General features: G+C 38.2%; 1 protein-coding gene across 8 annotated transcripts in view; it reads left to right on the forward strand.

Moving 5' to 3' along the window:
- LOC129768833 (carbonic anhydrase 7) overlaps nucleotides 1-24177 on the forward strand; it is a 101442-nt gene that overhangs the window by 46914 nt on the left and 30351 nt on the right. For all 8 annotated transcript variants that reach the window (XM_055770749.1, XM_055770747.1, XM_055770748.1 and 5 more), the window contains exon 3: nucleotides 20567-20614. In XM_055770749.1, coding sequence (XP_055626724.1) covers nucleotides 20567-20614 — 48 coding nt within the window. The remainder of the gene's footprint in view (nucleotides 1-20566; nucleotides 20615-24177) is intronic.

Below are 24177 nucleotides of genomic sequence, written 5' to 3' on the forward strand. Positions count from 1 at the left end.
TCAGCCTAACGGGGCCAGGAGTTCAATATTTCGACAATGTTTGCTTACAACTATGTTAATAATATGTAACCGATTAATCGCGGTTGGCTCAAGGTTAGTAAAGGGTGTGTCACATCAAATTGCATCACGGAAAAAACGCTGTAGAAATTCGCCCAGTAGACCGATCCTTTTGAAAATTTTAGACAGTAAAATAAAAACTTTTAAACAATTTTTGGCATTTTCTTTTTATTCATACCTCGAGCCCAAGCCCGTATGCTCGCACCTTCCTCTTTACCCCGTCCATAAGGTTCTGTACAACGTCAGGTTGTAGTTTTTTTTTGAACAGAAATCCATTTTCTCTTGAAGTCCGCCTCCGATTTGACAACTTTTGGGTTCTTCCGGAGGGCCTGCTTCATAATCGCCCAATATTTCTCTATTGGGCGAAGCTCCGGCGCGTTGGGCGGGTTCATTTCCTTTGGCACGAAGGTGACCCCGTTGGCTTCGTACCACTCCAACACGTCCTTTGAATAGTGGCACGAAGCGAGATCCGGCCAGAAGATGGTCGGGCCCTCGTGCTGCTTCAATAGTGCTACTTCAATAGCGCTTCTGTAGGCACTCCTTAAGGTAAACCTGCCCGTTTACCGTGCAGGTCATCACGAAGGGGGCGCTCCGCTTTCCGCAAGAGCAGATCGCTTGCCACACCATGTACTTTTTGGCAAACTTGGATAGTTTCTGCTTGCGAATCTCCTCCGGAACGCTGAATTTGTCCTCTGCGGAGAAGAACAACAGGCCCGGCAGCTGACAAAAGTCCGCTTTGACGTAGGTTTCGTCGTCCATTACTAGGCAATGTGGCTTCGTCAGTATTTCGGTGTACAGCTTCCGGGCTCGCGTCTTCCCCAACATGTTTTGCCTTTCGTCGCGGTTAGGAGCCTTCTGAACCTTGTATGTACGCAGGCCCTCCCGCTGCTTGGTCCGCTGGACGAATGAACTTGACAAATTCAGCTTATTGGCGACATCCCCGACCGAACTTCTCGGATCACGTCTAAACTGCTTAACTACGCGCTTGTGATCTTTTTCACTGACGGAGCATCCATTTTTGCCGTTCTTCACCATCCGGTCGATGGTTAGGTTCTCGAAGTATCGTTTTAGTACTCTGCTGACCGTGGATTGGACGATTCCCAGCATCTTACCGATGTCCCGATGTGACAACTCCGGATTCTCGAAATGAGTGCACAGGATTAATTCACGACGCTCTTTTTCGTTCGACGACATTTTTCCAAATTTACGAAAAATTGACAGTGAAGCATGGCCAACGTGATCTATACACTCTTATTTGATTATAAGCGAAAGCTGAAGGTATAATTACTAAAAATTAAATTTCTACAGCGTTTTTTTCCGTGATGCAATTTGATGTGACACACCCTTTATTACAAGTGTTCTCATAATTGGTATGTTGCAGTCTTCGATGCTCTGTACGTGTGCCCAACACGGGATACTTCCTATTGGGATGCAGGGACAGTTGATTGATCATTGTTGAGTTATTTATAGAACAGCAGCCCGATGTGTGTTGCAGAGCAGATCAGTTGTATGGATGAATCGATCTCCATCCCTGATGATTGTTGCGTGGACGTAGTTATTCTGTAACAATGCAAAGATGGTCAATGGGGGCCCTGAGTTTTGAACTCACGATCGATCGCTTACTAAGCGAACGCGCAACCAATGTGGCTACGGAGACCCCCAGGAGAAAGCGTTTCATCGTATTGATTTTTCAACCGTGATCCCAAACCATCTAAGACTCACGTTAAACAAGAAACGTATCCCAAAACAGTCGCGTTTTGATATTATTTATCGTTATCGTTATTGAAATAAAACCGTTTCATTTTTCAAGTCACTCTAACGCAACCGCTACCATATAAAATTTTACACTTACACTTGTGCTAAATGTTTCACAATGCACGATCGGTCATTGATATGAAATTTCACGAAGCAACCAACATTGAAGTTCCAAAGTTAAATTTCATTTGCTAGAACCAATCGTATCACTCACCTTACTCTCAATATAAAAAGCTCCCCACTTGCACATATTTGCAATGCCGATTTCTCCAGGCTCCTTGGTTTTGAAGTCTGCAGTTTCATAAAATATATAATTTTATTCATTTTCACTGTAATGAATTGTTATGGTGTGCCCAAAATGATTGATGCAAAACTCTCGTTAATCTATCAAAAAATGACTGACCAATAAATGTGAGTACAAGAGGAAGCTTGTATCTTTAATTTCAACCAATCAGAACGAGGTATTTCCGTTCGGATAACTGTTGAGGTTTTTCAATTGTTCGACAGTTAGTCATGACTATATTATTTTATTCTATTAAAGGAATTGTTATGTTGTACCGAAACGATTGACACGAAAGTCTCATCAATCCATCATGAAATAACTGAGCAATGAGCGTTTGAAATTGGACATTTTTCACGATGCGATCGATTTTCGTTTTTTAACATGTACCCCAATATGTTTCCGAAAGACATAATCCTACATCAAAACGAACCAATGATTCCACAGACCTATAAAGTGCATAAAACGGCGATAAAAAGGTATTCCGACACCCTTTACAAACAGCCAATATTTAAATATTGCCTCCGATGGAGCTGGAAATCAAGCAACTTCTGCTACACTTTTATTGAAATTCGGTTCCCTCGGATGACATTTTGAGATTTTTCACATGATACAAAAAATATAATACAATCTCCTCTTCACACGTGTTCTGGCAAAGTTCATGACAAACCCGAGCTACAAGCTGGGTTCTCACATTCCAGCAGTCATACTCCAAAAGCCAGTGCCTCTCATTAGTACATTTATTAGCTTTAGTTTCTAACGAGCGTTCGCAACGGGATAATTGGCGGTTTATATCGGTAACGATGCCGTTCTTCCCCCCATCACACTGAATACTAATCCGATCCGAACGACTGTAATGACATTCGCGCGTCATCTAGTTCACGATGATTTCCAGCAGATCACAGATTCCAGCGAACGCATCACATTCGCTAATGCATTCCGGAAGGTTCACCGCCCCTCCCGAGAAACGACCGGGAAATCTCACCACAATTACTCCTCCGGGATATCCCAAGATATATGCACATTTATTGTAAGTGTCTCTCGCTATTTCCAGACGCTGTTGCACCTATTTATCCCAGGTGCGCGTGGTATTGCATAAATTAGCACATTTCGTTCGTTTTGTGTGGGGCAGGAAGATTTACTGTCGTACGAGTACTAGTTGGGAACAATGAAAAAGACAGCTGATTGTGTCGTCCCCCTACGCCTTCTGCCCCCAACGCAATGTTCCATCATTAGACAGTCGTTAGGATGAACGACGAAGATGTGACTTAATTGCTGCTGCTTTGCTCGGGGGGTTTTAGTTTTGCATATATGATATATACTAGAATTCGATACTGGATTGACAGTCTGAAATTACAGAAGGCCCGGTCCACAATGCACGGAAGCCCCGCCGCTGTTAGATGATTTGTATTTGTGATTATGTGAATGGCGCGTCTGATGAGAGTTCGGTACTGGTAAACGGCGGACGGAAAAAGGTCATAAATTTAAATTCGTCTATCTCCGCGAGCCACGAGCAGCACGTGGATTGTCACCAGGGTCTAGCAATTGAACATTATAGCCATATCGAGCGTAAGCGTTACGACCGGAATGTAATTTCCTAAACAACGTCTAATACGGCACGACAGCGCATCGTATGTGAAGTTACTGCTTTGTAACCCCCGGTGTCTTCCTCAATCCCGAAGTCCGGAGATTGCAAACAACTTAAGTGTTGCCTCCGATGATAAGTTGAGCAGGAAAATAATGTCATAGTGAAGGGGACAGACCGGCACCAATGCCACCGTTGAGGAGCCCGTTTATCATACAAAACAATTACGGCTGATATCGGTGGGAAATTGGCTCTTGAAATTATGAAAGGAAAACAACAAAAAAACACGAACTTGGGGTATAATCTTGTCCATAGCATTGGGACAGTAGAAGGTTGGGACAAATTAAGCATACAACATTGATATCAAATGCCCCGCAATTTGACTGACAATGATGCGTTGGAGTTGAAAATTACGCTTCTATCCAAGGTCAGATAATAGGGGGTCTTCGTAGCCACTTGGTTACGCGTTCGCTTACTAAGCGATCGGTCGTGAGTTCAAACTCAGGGCCCTCAATTGACCATCTTTGTGTTGTTATAGAATAACTACGTCCACGCAAACATCATCATCGATGGAGATCGATCCACGGTCGAAATTAGATCGATTCATCCATACAACTGCTCTGCTCTGCAAGAAACATCGGGCTGCTGTTCTATAAATAACCCAACAATGATCAATATCAACTGTCTCCGCTGTCCGGTCTGCTGCACAATGGAAGAACAGAAAGAATACCCTTACGCCGAAATGGCTACTACTGTGTAATTTACCATAATGTAATGGAACAGAAAACTTAACGCCTAAATGGCTACTACTAACTACTGTGTAATTTACAGTTTATAGAAACATAAACGTATGTACATGTACACGAATAAAACCCGGCTCTGTTACAGCTAAAATGCTAATGAGCCTAATAAATAAATAAATGGGATAAAAAAAATAAAAAAAAGGTCAGATAAAAGCGTACAGACGACTTGAAAATAACTTGTTACCTTCCATCAGAGTACAACTTGTTTTTTTTACAAATAATAGATTAATGGAATTTCAGACGCGAGAATGCTGTTTCGCAAATTTTTTGAATGGAATATTATTCAAGTTGCAATGAACAAAGTGTAAAAAACAACACTCATTTAGTTTGTTGAAAGATCAAACCTTTTTTCATCCAACGAGTAAAAGAAATGGCGGCTGCTAGTTTTTCTCGTTCTATTACTCCGTTTGTTTTGATTTCTAACCCACATTTCATCAGTTCTAAAAAGGGAAGAAAAAACGACGAAAAATCTGTGCTGCTGTATCTAGATATTTTTTCTTCTTTTCACTGATTTGAATCGAAGTTTGCTTTTTACGAAAATCATCATCGTCCGGGATCGATTTGTCACCTGCGTAACTATTATTAGTCACCCGCCTGTCTGATATTCATTCGTTCCTAAAACTCACCAAGTATGACAAGAGCTGATGTTCGTAAGAAAAAAAAATTGGATTGGAAATGATTATAAGTTTGTATAAAATTTTCTAAAGGGTGTTCGGATCAAAAAGTGGTCAACTTAAATTCGCCGTATTTTTTCTAATCATTCATATAAAAAACCTGATCACCCCTCATTTTGTAGGTGTGTGTGTAGAATGATGCCTCTATTTGGATTTTGACATTAGATCTTTAGTTATCAAAATGGCAAGAGGAGCAAGAGGAGCGACTAATCAAAATTGTGTACATGCGTCGTGAAAATCCAAACTACACGCACGCAGAAATAGCAAAATCGTTGAATATGGCCAAATCAACTGTCACCAAAGTAATAAAAGTGTTCGGGGAACGTTCGTTGACAACTAGAAAGCCTGAATCTGGGGGAAATCGAAAGCCGGGAGCCGCAGTGACGAACAAAAGAGTGGCTAGCGCTTTCAAACGCAACCCCAACCTCTCCGTTCGAAAGGTCGCAAATAAGTTGGGAATATCGTCTACAACCGTGCATGAAGCTAAAAAACGATCCGGACTATCGACTTATAAGAAGGTAGTGACTCCAAATCGCAACGATAAGCAAAACCTTACGGCAAAAACGAGATCTCGGAAGCTGTATACGACATTGTTGACAAAGTTTGATTGCGTGGTAATGGACGACGAAACCTACGTCAAGGCAGACTTCAGACAGCTTCCTAGACAAGAGTATTATACAGCAACCGGAAGGGAAAAGGTGGCAGACATTTTCAAGCATATTAAACTAAAAAAGTTTGCCAAGAAATATCTCGTTTGGCAAGCTATCTGTACCTGTGGCTTGAAAAGCGACATTTTCGTTACAACCGGGATCGTCAACCAGGAAATTTACGTGAAAAAGTGTCTTCAAAAGCGTTTGCTGTCTTTCCTGAAGAAACATGACTTGTCTGTGCTGTTTTGGCATCCTGTCATTATGGAAAAAAGGCCATGGAGTGGTATGCCGCTAACAAGATGCAGGTTGTGCCCAAGGATAAGAACCCTCCCAACACACCAGAACTTCGCCCAATCGAAAAATATTGGGCGATAGTTAAACAGAACCTTAAGAAGACCCAAAAAACTGTTAGCAGCGAGAAGCAGTTCAAAGCAAACTGTCGTTCTGCGGCGAAGAAAGTGGATAAGGTGACTGTACAAAATCTGATGGCAGGCGTCAAACGAAAGGCTCGCCAATTTGGACTAGGTCGACCGGAATCTTAACTGAGTATTTTTTCCGTCTTTTATACATATTGAACTTCAAAAAGAAAGATACTTTGATTTTTTTAATAAACAAATAATCGATTTACACGCAATTTAGTTTGACCACTTTTTGATCCGAACACCCTTTAGTTATCCCTATTAGGTAAAAGATCGTGTTCTCTTAGGCAGCTGGAAATCTGTTTAAACCAAGTAATGATCGGAAAACCAGTTGGAATGTGCAGGAAGATGTTGTGTTTTATCTATATTTCCCGAACCATGAAAAGGATTACCCACTGTTATATTTTTTCTGAATTTGTTTTTCAAGGATATTAAAAACTGTTGATGTAATGGATTTGACATTCAAAATGGGTAACTCTATTCGGTGATGTACCGTTTTGTCTCATATTCCGAACAGTCTCAAATTCCGAACAATTTTAAATGTAAATTTACTTTACAACTATTTTGTTTGTTGTTTTCATGTTAAGTGCTAGAAGTTGTAAGAATCATTAAATGGATGAAATAAAATGATATTTTATGCAGAAATCTTCATTGAAATTAGTGTTCGAAACATGAATCAAGTTTCTACAAATGATTTAAATTGCGAACACTTCATTTTTAAATGTAAATTTACTGAACTTTAATGTTATAAATAATTTAATATTCAAAACCTGGCATTCTTTGGGCTATAGACTTCATTTTAACATCATTTAAAGGTATCGATAGCGATATAGCGCCCTTTGCCCCAAAACAAAATTTCAATTTTTTTTCAAAAAAGACTAACCAATTGACTTTAATTTGATATATCGATCATATGAATCGGTCCAGTAGTTTAAAAGTTATGATTTAAAAAAAATGCATTGTGCTGTTCGAAATTTGAGACAAAAGTGATTAAACATATTTTTGGTTTTTCACCATGAATATGTATTTGTAAATCAATTTTATTGTAGTCAAATGAAAAAGAAGGCTCTATTGCATCCAAAAATCAAATTAATTTCTCGAAAGAGTACCATTTTGAGTAATGAGACACTGTTCAATGGCCATCGAAGCTTAAGTGTTCGAAATATGAGACAAAACGGTAGTATTTAGAAGCCAGCAATTCCAAATGAAATCGTCCTAAAAATGCAAATTTTAAAAACTTGTATTTTTGATTCCAATGAAAGTGTGTATTCCGTTTTTTGAACATTTCATGAACATGACGGTATAACACGACAAACATATTAAAAGAGATTATTTACTATAAAAAAGATTATAAATTAGAAATATTTTTTTAAATATTTCGAGAATGGTTGCATTTAGAAGGAGATTGATAATAACCTTTTTTTGTTTTAAATCACATCAGAATTCATAATTTGTAGCTAAGAATGATTGCTAGCATACAAAAATTCGAAGTTTCGAAAATTCCTAAAAATTCGATGTTCCACAAATTTCGTCAAAAATAGTTTTACCATCTTGGGCCCATTTTTTAAATTTTCTACATGACTTCTATTTTATATGAAAAAATTGAAAAAAATATACAAGAATACTTTTTTTTTATATCGCAAATTAAAATTTTATTTTGTAAACAAAAAAAAGAGTACTAATTTTTCTTCTCAGTGTATATTTTTTTCATATTCAACCATCAATACCCTATTACTCTTTCTAACACACTATTTCGGTACGACTCGTATTTTTTGAGATATAAATTATCAGAGTTCTTTTTTTTTTATTTTTTTTTTCTCTATTATAGTGATTTTCAGCACATTTCGGCTGGTTCGTCACTTTTACTTCCATTTTTGGAAGAATGTCGGGAGTGAGAATTGAACTCGTGATCTCTGCGTGAGAGGTATGGATGTTACCACTACGCCAGATCGCCTCCCTATCAAAGAGTTCTCTTACTCAAATCGATACGCCCTTTTCAAAAGTTACGCTTGAGTCAAAAAATGTACCATGATGATGTATTTGGAAAAGTTGTTGGAAATTATTAGCAAATTCATAAAATTTCATGAACATGACGGTATAACACGACAAACATATTAAAAGGGATTATTTACTATAAAAAAGACAATAAATTAGAAATATTTTTTCAAACATTTCGATAATGGCTACATTTAGAAGGAGATTGATAATAACCTTTTTTGTTTTAAATCACATCAAGATTTATAATTTGTGGCTAAAAATGATTGTTAACATACAAAAATTCGAAGTTTCGAAAATTCCTAAAAATTCGATGTTCCACAAATTTCGTCAAAAATAGTTTTACCATTTTGGGCCCATTTTTTGAATTTTCTGCATGACTTCTATTTTGTATGAAAAAATTTTAAAAAAAAATTAAAAAATATGTATTTTTGATATAGCAAATTGAATTTTTATTTTGTAAATAAAAAAAAAGAGTACTAATTTTTTTTCTCAGTGTACATTTTTTTCATATTCAACCATCAATACTCTATAACTCTTTCTAAGACTTTATTTCGGTACGACTCATAGTTTTTGAGATATAAATTATCAAAGATTTCTCTTACTCAAATCGATACGTCGATTTCAGTGGAATTTCTCCGATTGATCGATGTGAAAAAATTTCAATGGTAACAAAACGTATGGATTTATCCTAAAATGCGCGCCACATATTGTATACTCCATAGAAATGTCTCTGATAGCTATTTTGCATACCATAGACGGATTTCATGCCAACTCGTCTTAGGAATTGTCAGCACCATCTCAGATAGCAGTGAAACATTGTGAGTGTAATTACATTGGCCACTCAAGCAACTTTGCATACTTGAAAACTTCGAAATAGGATTAGAATACTTTTTTGAAAAAGGCCATTTTTTTTCTTTTTTTTTTTACAGAAGTTTATAACTCAAAAACTATAATATCTACAAAATTCTGGTCGAAAATTGTTTAGATAACACTGAATAAAAAAAATCATTTTAAAAATTGAAATTGATTTTCCTCAGAAAGGTATTTAAAAAAAATGTAAATAGTCATAATAATTTCCATCAAGTCACCCATACATCGAAAGATGGTCATATTTTAATAAGATCTAAAACTTTGTCCAATACGCTATATCGCTATCTTGACTTTAAACAAAATTAGTTGTAATTTTTTTTAATGAAGACCTGGAAAAAGTTTTCTTAACAACAAGTTTTTCATGTTTTCTTTGAAAAAAATTCAACTAATTCCAATTTTGTTTTAAGTCAAGATAGTGAAATAGCGTACTGGACAGTGTGGATTTTATTGAAATATGAACTTTTGCCGAACACATCAACTTTCTATCTTTCATAGTTTCTGAAATACATGGCTTTTTTGGAGACTCCTGAAGAAATAATATTTTACTCATAACATTTTTGTGTGTAAATTCTCGCGTTTGACATGTTCTTGACATGTTTCTAAATAGAAGTCTGCAGAACATGTCAATCGCGATAATTTGTACATAAATATGTTACGAGTTAAACATTAATAGTAATTTTTCAAAGAAAACATGGGAAAGTTGTTATTGGAAAAAACTCTTCTCCTGTAAAAGTGTCCATCTTCCGATGTATGGGTGACTTGTTGGAAATTGTAAGGGCTATTCATATCTATTTTTTCAGAATTTAAAAAAAAACATTTAACACTTTTTTTTAGAAAAATGAATTTTATTTTCAATTTATTTTTTCAAAGAAGTTTTGTTTTAAAAATATGTTTGATATTTTCAATGAAAACATAAATAATATCTTCATTTCATTCTATTAATTCATTTTGTAGATCTTATAGTTTTTAAATAAAGTTTTTTTTTAAAGTTAAAAAAGCCCAAAATTTAAAAAAATCGCCCTTTAAGACTTATAACATGTTGGTTAGAATGAAATCTAAGAAAATTATTTAGGTTTTCGTTAGAAAATATAATATCGTCGCATGTCATTGATATACATAATAGCTAAAAAAGGTCCTAAGACACTAAGACACTAAAATACTCCAAGACTATTCAGGAAATTGCTGGAAATTGAATCATTAAAAATAGTCCGTTGAGTTCTATCATTAAGAGCTTTCAAACCATTTATAAGCAATACACATAAATCCCAAGTGCTTAATTATCTTCAACAACAAGGACATAGAAATTGGTTTGAAAGCGCATTTTAAACCCAAGAAAACAGTTACATTCTTGTTTCCATTTTATGTTTTGCTAATACCGAATTCAATATGGTTCCACGGCAATGACCATCCCGATATCCCGATTGTTCTGGTATTAGTAAAGTGTTGTTGCAATTTAATAATTCCAATAGCAGCCCTTAAACAACTAATTCCAATATTTGTTTTAACGTGTGCAACACGTTGATGGGACGAAACTCCTCTGACTTCATCGTTCCAGCAACCTTCCGAATTGTGACTAGAAGCGATTGAAACAGGAAATTGTACCTCTTTTTGCTGTTGATGTTGCTGATGTAGCTCGTATGATTATTATGTTGTTTATTTGGAGAGTGCCTTTGGTTTGTGATGCGAATCATTTCATGGTTCGAAATATACTGAATGTTCTTCGCTGCTACAATCACAAGGGGGTGGGGCTTGCGATGCAGTTTTTACTTCTCTGCAGGAGCTGAACACTTAGCGACCTGAATCAAGGTATGCGAACTTCTCTCGATTGAGTACAAGAGCCGCCGCAGCTTGATTGTATCGTCAGTTATGATGATGATGTTCTGATATATGAATAGAGGCTTGAGAAGGCCAAAAAGTCAAAACTTGAACTGCAGACGTATATGCACTCCGAGTTCGAGGCCTTAATCAACAACGAAAACAATAACTTAAACTAAACTCTCAACCTTCAGAAACATGTGCTATGTGCGAGACACACCAGTAGAAAATCAATCAAATGCTCATATTAATGCCTGTTTCAGTAAGAATTTGGTCGCATAAATTAGAACATTTTTCAGCATAGCTTTAACGTACAAAAAAGGGAAGGATGTAATTTTCTACGTTTTCAATGAACTTTAATAGAAAAACATGAAAATTATTCGATGAGTTTTCGAACTTTTCGTGTGATACACCCCATCATTTTCTGCATAGTCCATCCGGTAACCGTATTTGTTGTCTTCTTCCACCATTTTTCCATCCGAGCTGGTTTTTTGTGGTCCTGCCATATTTCTTCAGTTTGCCTTTCGTAATTGCCCAGTGTCTCTCGACTATCCCGGACAATTAGGTGGATTGATGTTTTTTTCAATGAAATCGATCTTGTTCTCCTTATACCGCTTGATGACAACCCGGCTGTAAAGGCAGCTTGCCAAGTCAAGCCAGAACGTCCGGTGAAATTTGAACCTACCCGCAACACCCCCTTTACTCTTGGCAAGGTAAAATTTGTTATTGGCTATCAAAATTTTCTTGATGTGACAGCTAGGGGCACTGCAGTGAATAAAAATATGCGACCAAATGTTAACTGAAACAAACTTGATATTGCACAAGCACAACTAGGAGAGCGCAGATTGCTTAAGCTCGACCAATCAGAACGCTGAGTTTTCGTTCCGATAGTGCTTGAATTTTTTTCAATTGTTCTATAATTAGTCTCTTGAATTATATTAGGTTGGTGAAAAACTAATTCATTACTTTCAGGTGAAATTCAAAACTTTTTTCAATATGCCTCGGATTGTCCGATTTTGGCCAAATATTCACCGTTTTTTGTAAAATGTGTTGTCATTCTAGAGGTAGCATCATAATTCCGCTCTCATAAAAGACTTGGTCCTTATTGGAGAAGAACTCTAGCAACAGATTTTTACAATCTTCTCTTGGTCCCAATTTCTTATCATTCAGGAAGTTTTGCAATGCGAGAAAAAAGTGGTAATCGCTTGGTGCTAGGTGCGGATTTTATGATGGATGCATTAAAACATTCCTCCAGGAGTTCTGGAGAGTCACTTTACAAAGTGTGGCCTGATGGAACACGACATCTCTTCGGTTGGCCAATTCTGGACGTTTCTGGTCAATCGTTAACTTCAAACGGTCCATTTGTAGACAATGGAGATCAGAATGAACAAGATATTAAGCAAAGACCAGGTCATCATCGACGCAGCCATGTATCGACTAAAGGAAGGCTTATGATTCCATACCTCACTCGTTTCTCGTCCGGGTATCTATCAAATTGATACCACCGTCGTTAGGTTCCTGCAGCATGCAATGAGTCAGTGGAGCACATCTCTGCACCCTAGTGATGGGGAAACTGTGTTGCAGTCTAGAACGCTGCAAATAAAGAGGGGGATATTCCAAGGCGACTTCCTAAGGCCGCTTTGGTTTTGTCTGGCACTGAACACCCTCAGTAGGACGCTCAATAGAAACGTTCATGGCTATCAGATAAGGTATGGCGACGGCGCCCACGAAGAAATGACCCACACCTTCTACATGGACGTTTTCAAGATCTACACTGATTCTCGTCAGCATCTAAGATGTAGCTATACGGGTTATCGAAGAAATAAGCAGGGACATCTGCATGAAGTTCGGTCTCGACAAGTGCCGCTGTGTCTGAAAGGAAAGCCTACCGAATCTGGAGGCTACGGGGTCTATGACGGCGAGTTGATAGGAGACATGGTTCGTGGCGAATCTCACAAATACCTTGGATCCCGACAGCTCACCGAGATTTGCCACTCCGACATCAATAGAGAGCTGCGAGTTCTTGAGTCGAGTGAACTGTGTCCTAAGGACTTTCCCTCACGCGGGGAACATGGTACGCGCGATCAACACATTCGCGGTTCCCCTGCTGGCCTTTAGTTCTGGAGTAGTCAAGTGAAGCAAAACTGACCTAGAAGACCATGGGAGGAGAAATGCTCCATCCTCAATCGGCACTGAAGAAAGAATTACTACCACTAGAACGGGGACTTAGAATCGACGACATATCTGTGTGTTGCCCAGGTACGACAACTGCGTCAGTACTTCGCAGACCGCGCCAACCAAAACGCGCTATACCGGGCTGTCTGCGCCGCTGATACAGCGCTCTGCACTTAGTGCAAACGGAGTACTGTCAAGTAGAAGCTCACCATGTGTTAGTGTTGTGATAATACTCTTCTCACACTATTGAACTGGCTTTGAGATGGTCACCAAAGATAATCATAGTACAAAATTTGTTGATTATCTTTGTGTGAGTACCATCACTTGATTCTCACGACAAATCGCAGCTCTGCTCACACATATAAAAAAGAAACATTTCATGAAAGTGGTAAAATGTTACGAGGTAAAAAGAGTTTTGTGTGCTTAAAAATAATTCAAAATAAATTTCAAATCCAAAATGTTTTTATTCAATTCAATAACGGTTATGTTTGGTTTATGTTTATGTTTTCACAATGAACATCAAATAAATATAATTTTTTTTCAACAATGAGTTTCAAATAAATCAAGTGGAGGTAACTATGTATTTATAAACTTGATCTATATATATCAAAATGATTTGGTGTCCATTCCTCACGATTTAACTCAAGAACGGAGCCACGGATTAAAACAGTCAGTATCAGGATTGATGCGTCTTAGTCTGCATCAGGTTTATATGTCAAAAAAGAAATTATATACCCCGAGTGTAATCTATACATAAAAATAATTTCTGTGGGAACTTGAGTGTTCGAAATGATTTATATCAATATATCAATTATGGGTGGGACGAAGTTCACCGGGTCAGCTAGTTTGTTAATAAAAACGAATTCTGTTTCGAATGTTGGACATTTTCGGATATCTTATATTGTCAGTCTCCTCCCTCTCAAAAATTTCTACGTGATATGTTCGACCATAACACCCACTCTTCTCCACCCTTAAATACCATAGAAACCCCCCCCTCCTGCCTACTGGACGGTGCCTACACTCTTCAGTAATGATGCTTCTTCCGCTTCTGATGATAAACCATTTATTTTCGGTATAAGTTATCTCAGAAGTTTAATTCAATAAGTGCGCACCTTTGCCTCGTACGGTGCGCACCTTTGCCCCCACTATGGGGCAAAGGTACGCATTTGTCTTTTTGTATTAAGGTGAAGGTGGAAGCTAGCCATTGTAGTAGTATAGGTAAAACTACGTGTAAAAATGGGGTAATAGTGTTTGTGAGAGAAGAGCAAAGCACATGTAAATAGATCAATTCACTTATCAGACTGTGTGGCGCTTCATTGACACGAGTCTTTGAATACATTTGAAAAAAAATAACAATTCAACACTGAAGTTAAATGTATGAACGATATGTTCCGATGAACCAAGCCAATTGCAAACATAAATATATAGAATGGGTATTTTTGCATATGAAGTAAAATTCTGATTATACGCGAGCGTAACATGTGCAAATTTATAACACATGCGAATTGGGGCTCTTTTGATATTAACAAGTTCTACCGCATAGTAACTCGATGCTGATAATTCCTCAATATTTTCCTTCGTTGGTCGTATTGTTTTCACATATTCACGTTGGAGAACCTTAACCCTTCTCTTCGTTGGCTGAGACATTTTGATTGAATGTAATACTTTTCCGTTTATTGTTTTTGAAAGCATAGGCAGCCGTGGCAGTGTTCCGAGCTCTGCAATACAATTTTCTTACCCAATGTTAAAGTTGCTAAAACTTACATTATAGACCCATTAAACGTAAAAATAATGATTGTATTGATATCAACACTATTTTATTCTATTGATTTTCATGACATGAAAGGCTATGACTCAAGAATAACATTTTATTGAGTGGTTTTGATAGCTGTTTCGATGATGTTGTCTGGCATCAGTGTCAAAAAAATAACGATGCTTTCACCAACACAAACAAAACCATTGCCGAAGATTGTAAAATGAAAATTTAACTTTCAGAGCACTTGCTCGAGTTTTCCGACGTTTTTCACTATACAGTGCGACAGCAGATGAAAATTTGATATATTGTGAGTAATCGATTAAATTTTGGTTGATATTACTCCATGGGAAGTGTGCGAAAACGATAATTTTCTTCACACTGTTTCGCGAAATTATTGATTTTCGGGCGAGGGGTGAGGGACGGAGATGAAAGAAATGAGCGCCATTGTGGCAGCCATTTGTGGCTAGCTTCCACCTTCACCTTAATATAGGTATTTGTTCAATTACAAATACAACTCGAGAAATGCTTGTACTACGTTTCGAAGGTAATATATATAGTTCAAATCTGGGAAGCAAACGGAATTTTATTTGCTTTTATTTCAAGAGTTTTTGGTCGACAACAGTTAGGTGCACACCTTTGCCCCGCATTACTCTAATCTATGTAGAAAATGTTAGGGTTTCTCAAGTGTCTAATCGGTGCGTAAAAATTTAGGTTTCCTAATATTTCTTCTGAGTCCACTCGTTGTGATATGATATCAATAATAAATAGAATCATGGCAGAGTTCCGACGTTCTTTTAGGCTTTTAATATCGATGAGCATACAGCGTGCTTCATATGGAGGGAGATGATATGAAGACCAGCCTAGTTTACGAAATGCACATAATAAAAAATGTTTTTGTACAGATTCAATTCTGTCTTCGTGTGACGTTATATAGGGGGGCCATACAATACTACAGTATTCGAGAATTGATCTGACGTATGTAATATACAATGTTTTCATTGTGTACGGATCGTGGAAATGGTTACTAAAGCGTTTGATGAAGCTCAACATATTATTCGCTCTATGGATGATTGTATTATAATGATCATCGAAGGTTAGTTTCGAATCTAAGACCACGTCTCTTACTCGTTGACATCTATTGATGGGTTGATTTCCCAGCTTAACACCATTGTTCAAGTATATTCTTCTTCTTGTAAAAGTTATCAAAGTGCATTTCCTAACATTGAATTGTAATAAACTCTTAGTGCACCATTTATAAAATATGTCAACTTCATTTTTGAATGTTTGAGAGTCTTCTTCATTCTTTATTCCATATACATCTTCATATCATCTGCGTAGATAAGTGCCTTAACACTGCTAAGAAAAACGCAAACGTCATTAACAAATAAAGTGAACAAGAGTGGCCCCAAATCAGAGCCTTGAGGAACTCCGGATGAAACAAATATTGGTTTTGAAATTTTACCATTTGCGTGTGGTCAGTCAAATATGATTCTAGCCATTTCAATAGCCTGACTTCTATCCCTATTTTTTAAGTTTAAGAAGGAGTAAGGGTATATCAACACGATCGAAAGCCTTACTCAGTGTATAGAGCTTCAACTTGATTACAATTATCCATTGCATTCAAAGTGAATGTGACAAATTCCAGCTAATTTGTCGTTGTTGATCGTCCTTTGAAAAAACCGTGTTGCTTATTCGTAATTCGTGTCTTTAGTTGTTGGAAAAGTTTTTGGTTTATTATGGCTTCAAAGAGTTTTGGAATGCAAAAAATAATTGCTACTCCACGATAATGTCTTACATCGAATCTATTACTGGATTTGAATATTGCTACAAGAAAAGAGTTTTTCCATATTTTTGGGAACCTTTCTGATTCCAATGACTTATTGAAAAGCCATAAAAGTGGATGAGTTAATTCAGATGCCAAATTTTTCATAAAAACCGGTTGAATTCCGTCAGGACCTGGCCCTTTCGACACATCAAGCATATTTGATGCGTCAAAAATTTCAATGTAAGTTAGCGTTCTGACTCCAACATTACATGGAAATTCTGGAAGAAATGCAATAAAATCACGATCTCGGTCCTCCTCAGCTGTTACAATATAAACTTCTTGAAAAAATGTTGCAAAGAGGTTGCAATTTTTTCTGGGTCATTCCCCACGGTATCGTCAAGGTGCATGCGTGATGGAAAACCATTGCTTTTTAATTTAGTTTTTATGTAATTAAAGAAACTTTTCGGGTTAGATCTTAAGCCCGACTCTGTTTTTAAGTTGTAATCTTCAAAAGCGCTTTTAACAGTTGAGTTGAGCTGTTCGCAAGTGTTCAGATATTTTTCGAGATTAGCGTCAGATTTGTATTTCTTATAAATTTTATATGCCTTCTGTTTTTTAGTCTTTAGATTCTTTATGTTTTCATTAAACCAAATCGGATATTTTGTGTTCATATTGCTCCTTTTTCGTTTTGTTGGTATCTCCTCCTCTATAATTTTATTGATCATCGAGTAAAAAGTCGTCACTGCTACTTCAATGTTTTCCACACTTCTAAATAAATCCTGCCAGTTGATATTGTTAAGCTTACATCTAATTGATTGGTGATTTGCTTTAGTGTAATCAGAGACTTCCTCGAATTCATAATCAAATGGTTTTTGGGTGTTATCTATAAATATAGAATATTCGATAGCTGTGTGGTAAGCTTCATTTTTCTAAAGCGGAGTTAATGATTCAGTCACACAAAAATCTTCGGTCATATTTGTCAACAAGAAATCCAAGAAGCATTTCTGTCGATTATGAAAATTATTTATTAGATTCAACCCAAGACCGGCTATTTTATCTGTATTTTGACGGAAAATGGACTTTGGAAAAATCCAGGGTAAAAAATATAACTTTGCTAAACATTCTCCGGGTAAGCCATCTTTTTTTTTTGCTTAAAGCTCACAAATAATTCCAACAGTTTTGTACTTTACTAGATGAACCAGCCTAGTGATGAAAATCTCTATAATAAAGACAAAAACTTTACTTCACGATTCTTTGTTCTTTTGTGCGGCTAAATTAAACATAACATAAATCTCTGTAATTCAATACAACAACAACCACATTCGAGTTTAATCATCAATGCCAGGCAGCTGATTCCTTTTCGTTCACATAACGTGATCGGAGATTTTTCACATCAGTATTATCTGAAAGATACCGGTTATGAATATAATACGCTGACGTAGTCAAATTTGTGAGAAAACTGCTTCAGAATCTTGGACCAATCTCGATTGAATTTAGAATTTATAAGAGAAGGAGAAAAAACTGCAAATTTGACCCGAATGTTCGAGCATACGAATAATAAATGGATACATCTATGAACACTATACGCCATACGCACTAGCTTCGATAGTTGTAGCATATAGTAATAATAATAAACGCCAACATAAAAAAGCAGCAATGATAAATGTTCATAAAAATAGTTTCACTGAGGATATATAAAATTTCTCACTCAGAACCTCAGTAGTTAACACTTACTTTCAGCGGGGACAAAAACAAAAACGCCGCTTCTCAACCGGTTGATAATGGTTGGTTCCTCAATTTCGCCACCGTTTCACACCTCGTTCTCCGCACGGTTTTTTTTTCATATTTGTTTTTCTCAGTTTTTATGAGTCAATTAAAAACAAAGTCCAACGCTCGGCGTCGACGACAACATCATAACTCATCGGATCTTTTCACAGAGAGAACAGAGCATGCGAGCGATCTCCACCTCGGGCATCTAAAGGGTGTGTCACATCAAATTGCATCACGGAAAAAACGCTGTAGAAATTTAATTTTTAGGAATTATATCTTCAGCTTTCGCTTATAATCAGATAAGAGTGTATAGATCACGTTGGCCATGCTTCACTGTCAATTTTTCGTAAATTTGGAAAAATGTCGTCGAACGAAAAAGAGCGTCGTGAATTAATCCTGCGCACTCATTTCGAGAATCTGGAGTTGTCACATCGGGACATCGGTAAGATGCTGGGAATCGTCCAATCCACGGTCAGCAGAGTACTAAAACGATGCTTCGAGAACCTAACCATCGACCGGAAGGTGAAGAACGGCAAAAATGGATGCTCCGTCAGTGAAAAAGATCACAAGCGCGTAGTTAAGCAGTTTAGACGTGATCCGAGAAGTTCGGTCCGGGATGTCGCCAATAAGCTGAATTTGTCAAGTTCATTCGTCCTGCGGACCAAGCAGCGGGAGGGCCTGCGTACATACAAGGTTCAGAAGGCTCCTAACCGCGACGAAAGGCAAAACATGGTGGGGAAGACGCGAGCCCGGAAGCTGTACACCGAAATGCTGACGAAGCCGTATTGCCTGGTAATGGACGACGAAACCTACGTCAAAGCGGACTTTCGTCAGCTGCCGGGCCTGTTGTTCTTCATACGGGCTTGGGCTCGAAGTATGAATAAAAAGAAAATGCCAAAAGTTGTTTAATAGTTTTTATTTTACTGTCTAAAATTTTCAAAAGGATCGGTCTACTGGGCGAATTTCTACAGCGTTTTTTCCGTGATGCAATTTGATGTGACACACCCTTTATCAAAGGTAGCGCCAATTCATCTCGTGGGGATTTTGTTCGAAAAGTGCCAAGAAGTCTTTCTCCTCTATCATTTTCAATTAACGCAACCGTCAATAACAAAGTCTCGCTCAATGTCATACATTGGTGGACCGTTTTGTATCGACATCAGGCGGACAGGGTGGGAATGCCTCCGGTGTATTGATTAGCGGTTTTAATGAGTCAATGCTGTGGTTACCGGCCGGCTCTTCCTTATCCTCGAAGTTCAACCATCCATTGATTTATTGCAACAGAACGTGGGTCACCGCTAAATATTTCACAGCTGGTTGTGAGAAACCTATACTTCTACGTCCAGAAAACATCTGTTTGGGATTTTAAAAATCCCATCGAAGAAATCACCACCATAAATGATGATAGTCGATAGGAACAGCACGCTCCGTTTGTAACCACAACGGTTGCCAATAAACCAATTAATGGCGTGAGGATAAATTGTCCCATCGTTCTGGGTCTGGGTTCATCATCAATTCAATACATACGATGCCAGGTGACGTGGCGAATCGGTGGCACTCTCCAATGTGTAAATGGGCCACAGGAAACTGCACTTCGCCACAAGTGCAACAAGTGGCGCTTGACGACGATGAAAAATGCATGAACTCGTATGATGGCGGTATTACGGCAGCCCACTCATTCGATGTGTGAAAGTCGCATGTGTCGATAAAATCAATTCCACGGGGAAATATTGCCTTTTGCTAATCGGAGGCAATTGTGGTTTTACTATACCCATTCAAATGCAACGGAATATTTTTTAGCGGGGGAAGTCATTCATTTTTCGCGTTGTGTGATTTATCATTACCAATTTTGTGTATGTGAGTTCTTCCTCACTTGAAGCTATGAATATTCAAATATTCTGAATTTTTGCTGTACGCATGAGTACATGGGTACATGTTTTGTGTAACTGATAAATCAGCTATATACTGTGGACACAGTGGAAGAGTGCAATCGCATGAGAAAATATCAGTTCCTACTTCCTTGCACAACCACACATCATTAAAATGTTTGTTCTATATATTACATAAATCATTCTCAGACTATCATGTCTATATGGAGGTTTCCGCGCGAATTGCGGATCTCCCGCGGTCACGATTACTTCTAGCGATTTTGTTTGTGAAAATTACTCATGTTTTTGTCGTCTTCTCATCTTTTCAGTATTACCATGCGGACGGACACAGGACTTTGGGTACGATGGAGAGAAAGGTAAGAATACCAATGAATAGCGGCATTGAGCATTATCACGCGAAATGACGAAACGACCAGTTTGGAGTGACTTCGGTTTGAATGAAACGTTGCACACACTTTTGGCTTCAGAAACTGAGTAACGTTAAAACGTTAAAATCATAGATTTTTGGTAAATAATAAAATTATTAATAACAAAAAACAATACAGTTGGAGATATAAACGATAATTAAAAATAACAAAAAAATACACACATACTCATACTTGAAAGTATATGGACTTGAGGAAATGATATATCAACGAAATAGCATCGAGATTATGTGTAGCCAGAACGTCACGAATCGAAACATTAGGTGTCATTCCCTTTTCGCGAAAATTTTCTATCATAGATAACCTCTTATTTTGAAGTTCAGAGCAATACCACACAATGTGATCAATATCGTGATAACCTATACCACAAATACATAAGTTACTATCACTAATATTAATTCGAAAAAGATGTGCACTCGAGGAATAATGATTAGACATCTGCACACTACCCGTATGAAATCACGAGAATAATTATATCCTTTGAACCATTTTTTTCCAAAATATATATTTTATTAAGGCACATATGGCGTTAGCCTGACGGGGCCGGGAGTTCAATATTTTGACAATTTTTGTCTTACGACTATGTTAGTAATATGTAACCGACTACTCGCGGTTGGCTCGAGGTTAGTATTACAAAGATTCTAATAATTGGGATGTTGCAGTCTCCAGTGCTCTGTATGTGTGGCCGACACGGGATACTCCCTATTGGGGTGCAACTGACCAATTATCAGCGACGCCCCCCTAGTCTGTACCTCATATCAATCGTGGTGCATCTCTCTTGACTCGAGGAATCCAGGGTAGAATGATCACTGGGCGGTACAATCTTCAGCTCGTGTAGAGTTATCATGAGCGGTACAACCTTTGGCTCTTGTTGAATGGTCAGTGGCCTGCACAATCTTCGATCTGTGTATCTGTAAAGAGTATGTGTATGTATTGCCGCGACTAAGTAAAAGATTATAGATCGGATAGGAGGCATATGAAACAAGGACACAACGAAAGAAACATCATTAAACGTTGACATCGGCGTTTCTGAGGAACAGGTATAGATGAAGCAGAAGATCAGGGTCACGACTACCTAAGATATCCCGGACGGGGATATCCGATTGTCTGCCTTGTGCTCTCAATGCTCTGGAAAGCTGAGAGCGGGCAGCATAGAACCGGATACACGACCAGACAACATACTCGATGTCGTGGTAGCCATCGCCACAATCACAAAGATTGTTTGCTGCAAGCCCAATGCGATAGAGATGCGAGTTTAGGTTGTAGTTTTTGGACATAAGCCGAGATATCACGCGAATGAAATCACGACCTACATTCAATCCGTTGAAACATGCATTCGTCGAGACCTTAGGGATAATCGTGTGTAACCAACGAACGAACTCATCTTCACTCCACATGCGCTGCCAACTAACGAGTGTGTCCTGACGAGGAATGTGAAAAAATTCGTTATAAGCAATTTGCCTTTCAAAAAGTGTGCCTTCTGAAGCGCCCACCTTAGCTAGCGAGTCCGCTTTCTCATTCCCCGGAATCGAGCAATGAGAGGGAACCCATGCTAAGGTAGTCTTGAATAATTTTTCGACCAAAACACTCAATAGTTGTCTTATTCTTGTTAGGAAATAAGATGAGCGTTTATCAACTTTCATTGAGATGATTGCCTCTATTGAGCTGAGACTAAAAAAATAAAAAAATTAAATAATGGTCGATGGGCAATGTTTCAATGATCCCTAGTGCGTAGTATATCGCATCCAGTTCAGCGACATATACCGAACAAGGATCTTTGAGTTTGAGTGAGGCACTGGAATTTTCATTGAAGATGCCGAAGCCAGTGGACCCGTTTATGAATGAACCGTCAGTAAAGAACATTTTATCAGATCTAACTTTCCCATATTCTGCCGAAAATATCGGCGGAATATAATCGGAGCGTAGATGATCTGGTATTCCATGGATTTTTTGTCGCATGGACAGATCAAAAATGACAGAGGAATTGCAAAAGTATGGGAAGCAAACTTGGTTGGAGATGCCCACTTCATGGGTAAGGTACTCATGGTTCAAAGACATAAAAGTTGACTGAGGAGTCAGTTGAAGTAGATTTTCGAAGTTATCAATCACCAATGGATTCATGATCTTGCAACGGATGAGAAATCTGTAGGATAATTCTGTGAACCGAAGAGTAAGCGGGGGTACTCCTGCCAAAACTTCGAGACTCATCGTATGTGTCGAATGCAAACACCCCATGGCTATACGCAAGCAACGATATTGTATCCTCTCCAGCTTGAGAATATGAATCCTGGCAGCTGATCGGAAGCAAAAACTGCCATATTCTAACACTGATAATATCGTTGTTTTGTATAACTGAATGAGGTCTCCTGGATGGGCGCCCCACCATGTTCCGGTCATTGTTTGGAGATAATTGATTCTTTGCTGGCATTTCTGTTTCAAATACGCAATGTGTATTCCCCAGGTACATTTAGAGTCAAAATATACTCCAAGGTATTCGAAAAACATCGAGTGCCTGATCGTTTTGTCGGATAGGTGAAGCTGGAATTGGACGGGTTCGTGCTTTCTAGAAAATACGACCATTTCGGTTTTCTCCGTAGAGAATTCGATACCCAGCTTGAGAGCCCATGTGAACAGGTTATTCAGGGTATCTTGCAAGGATTTTTGCAGAACGGCGGAATTAGTACCCCTGGTGGAAATAACTCCATCGTCTGTCGTCTCAATGGAATTGCGTCTGAAGGTAGCGGCGAGACACAATTTTCTTATAAAACGTGCGTAAATCACTGGCACTACAATAGATCAAACTAATGATCGCAGTGGTTCAAGGCTCCTATAGAAGAATTCACTGGCTCGAAATGCAAAGACAATGCTTATTCTACGGGCACGGAGATAAAACGAAATATTACAATTTAAGCCCCGCCCATTTGCAACTTATTACAATGGGCCAGAGTATGAGAGATGTGTGTGTGCTCCCTTGGCCGAGTGGTTAGCGTCATGACTAACATGCCGGGTGTTCGGGTTCGATTCCCGTTCTGGTCGGGGGAATTTTTCATCAAAGAAATTTCCTCCGACTTGCACTGTGATCACGCGTATTCTAGAGCTTGCCACTCAGAATGCATTCAAGGCGTGTTATTTGGCATAGAAATCTCAACTAAGTACTAATAAAAATGACGCAAGTAATACTACGTTGAGACGGCGAAGTTCCTCTAGGAACGTTAGTGCCATTGAAGAAGAAGATGAGAGATGTTATTACTATTACACAGCTAGTGATGTCTGGTTTTCCTAATTAATCATTCATCAACCAATCGAATGATTTTCATCTGTTCGGCCTTTGGTACAATTTATCGCCTAAATATAATAACCATTTTCTTTTATTATAAAAAGTCAATCCCTCTACCTTCCGTATATCTCGTAGCTGCTAAACTTTTTATCTCCCTACCTTCAGAAAGGAAAATTGGATGACCTTCATGTCGCCACCGACGGGTTGTTAGCTGAAT

This window comes from Toxorhynchites rutilus, chromosome 2, assembly GCF_029784135.1.
Source record: "Toxorhynchites rutilus septentrionalis strain SRP chromosome 2, ASM2978413v1, whole genome shotgun sequence".
Lineage (NCBI taxonomy): Eukaryota > Metazoa > Arthropoda > Insecta > Diptera > Culicidae > Toxorhynchites > Toxorhynchites rutilus.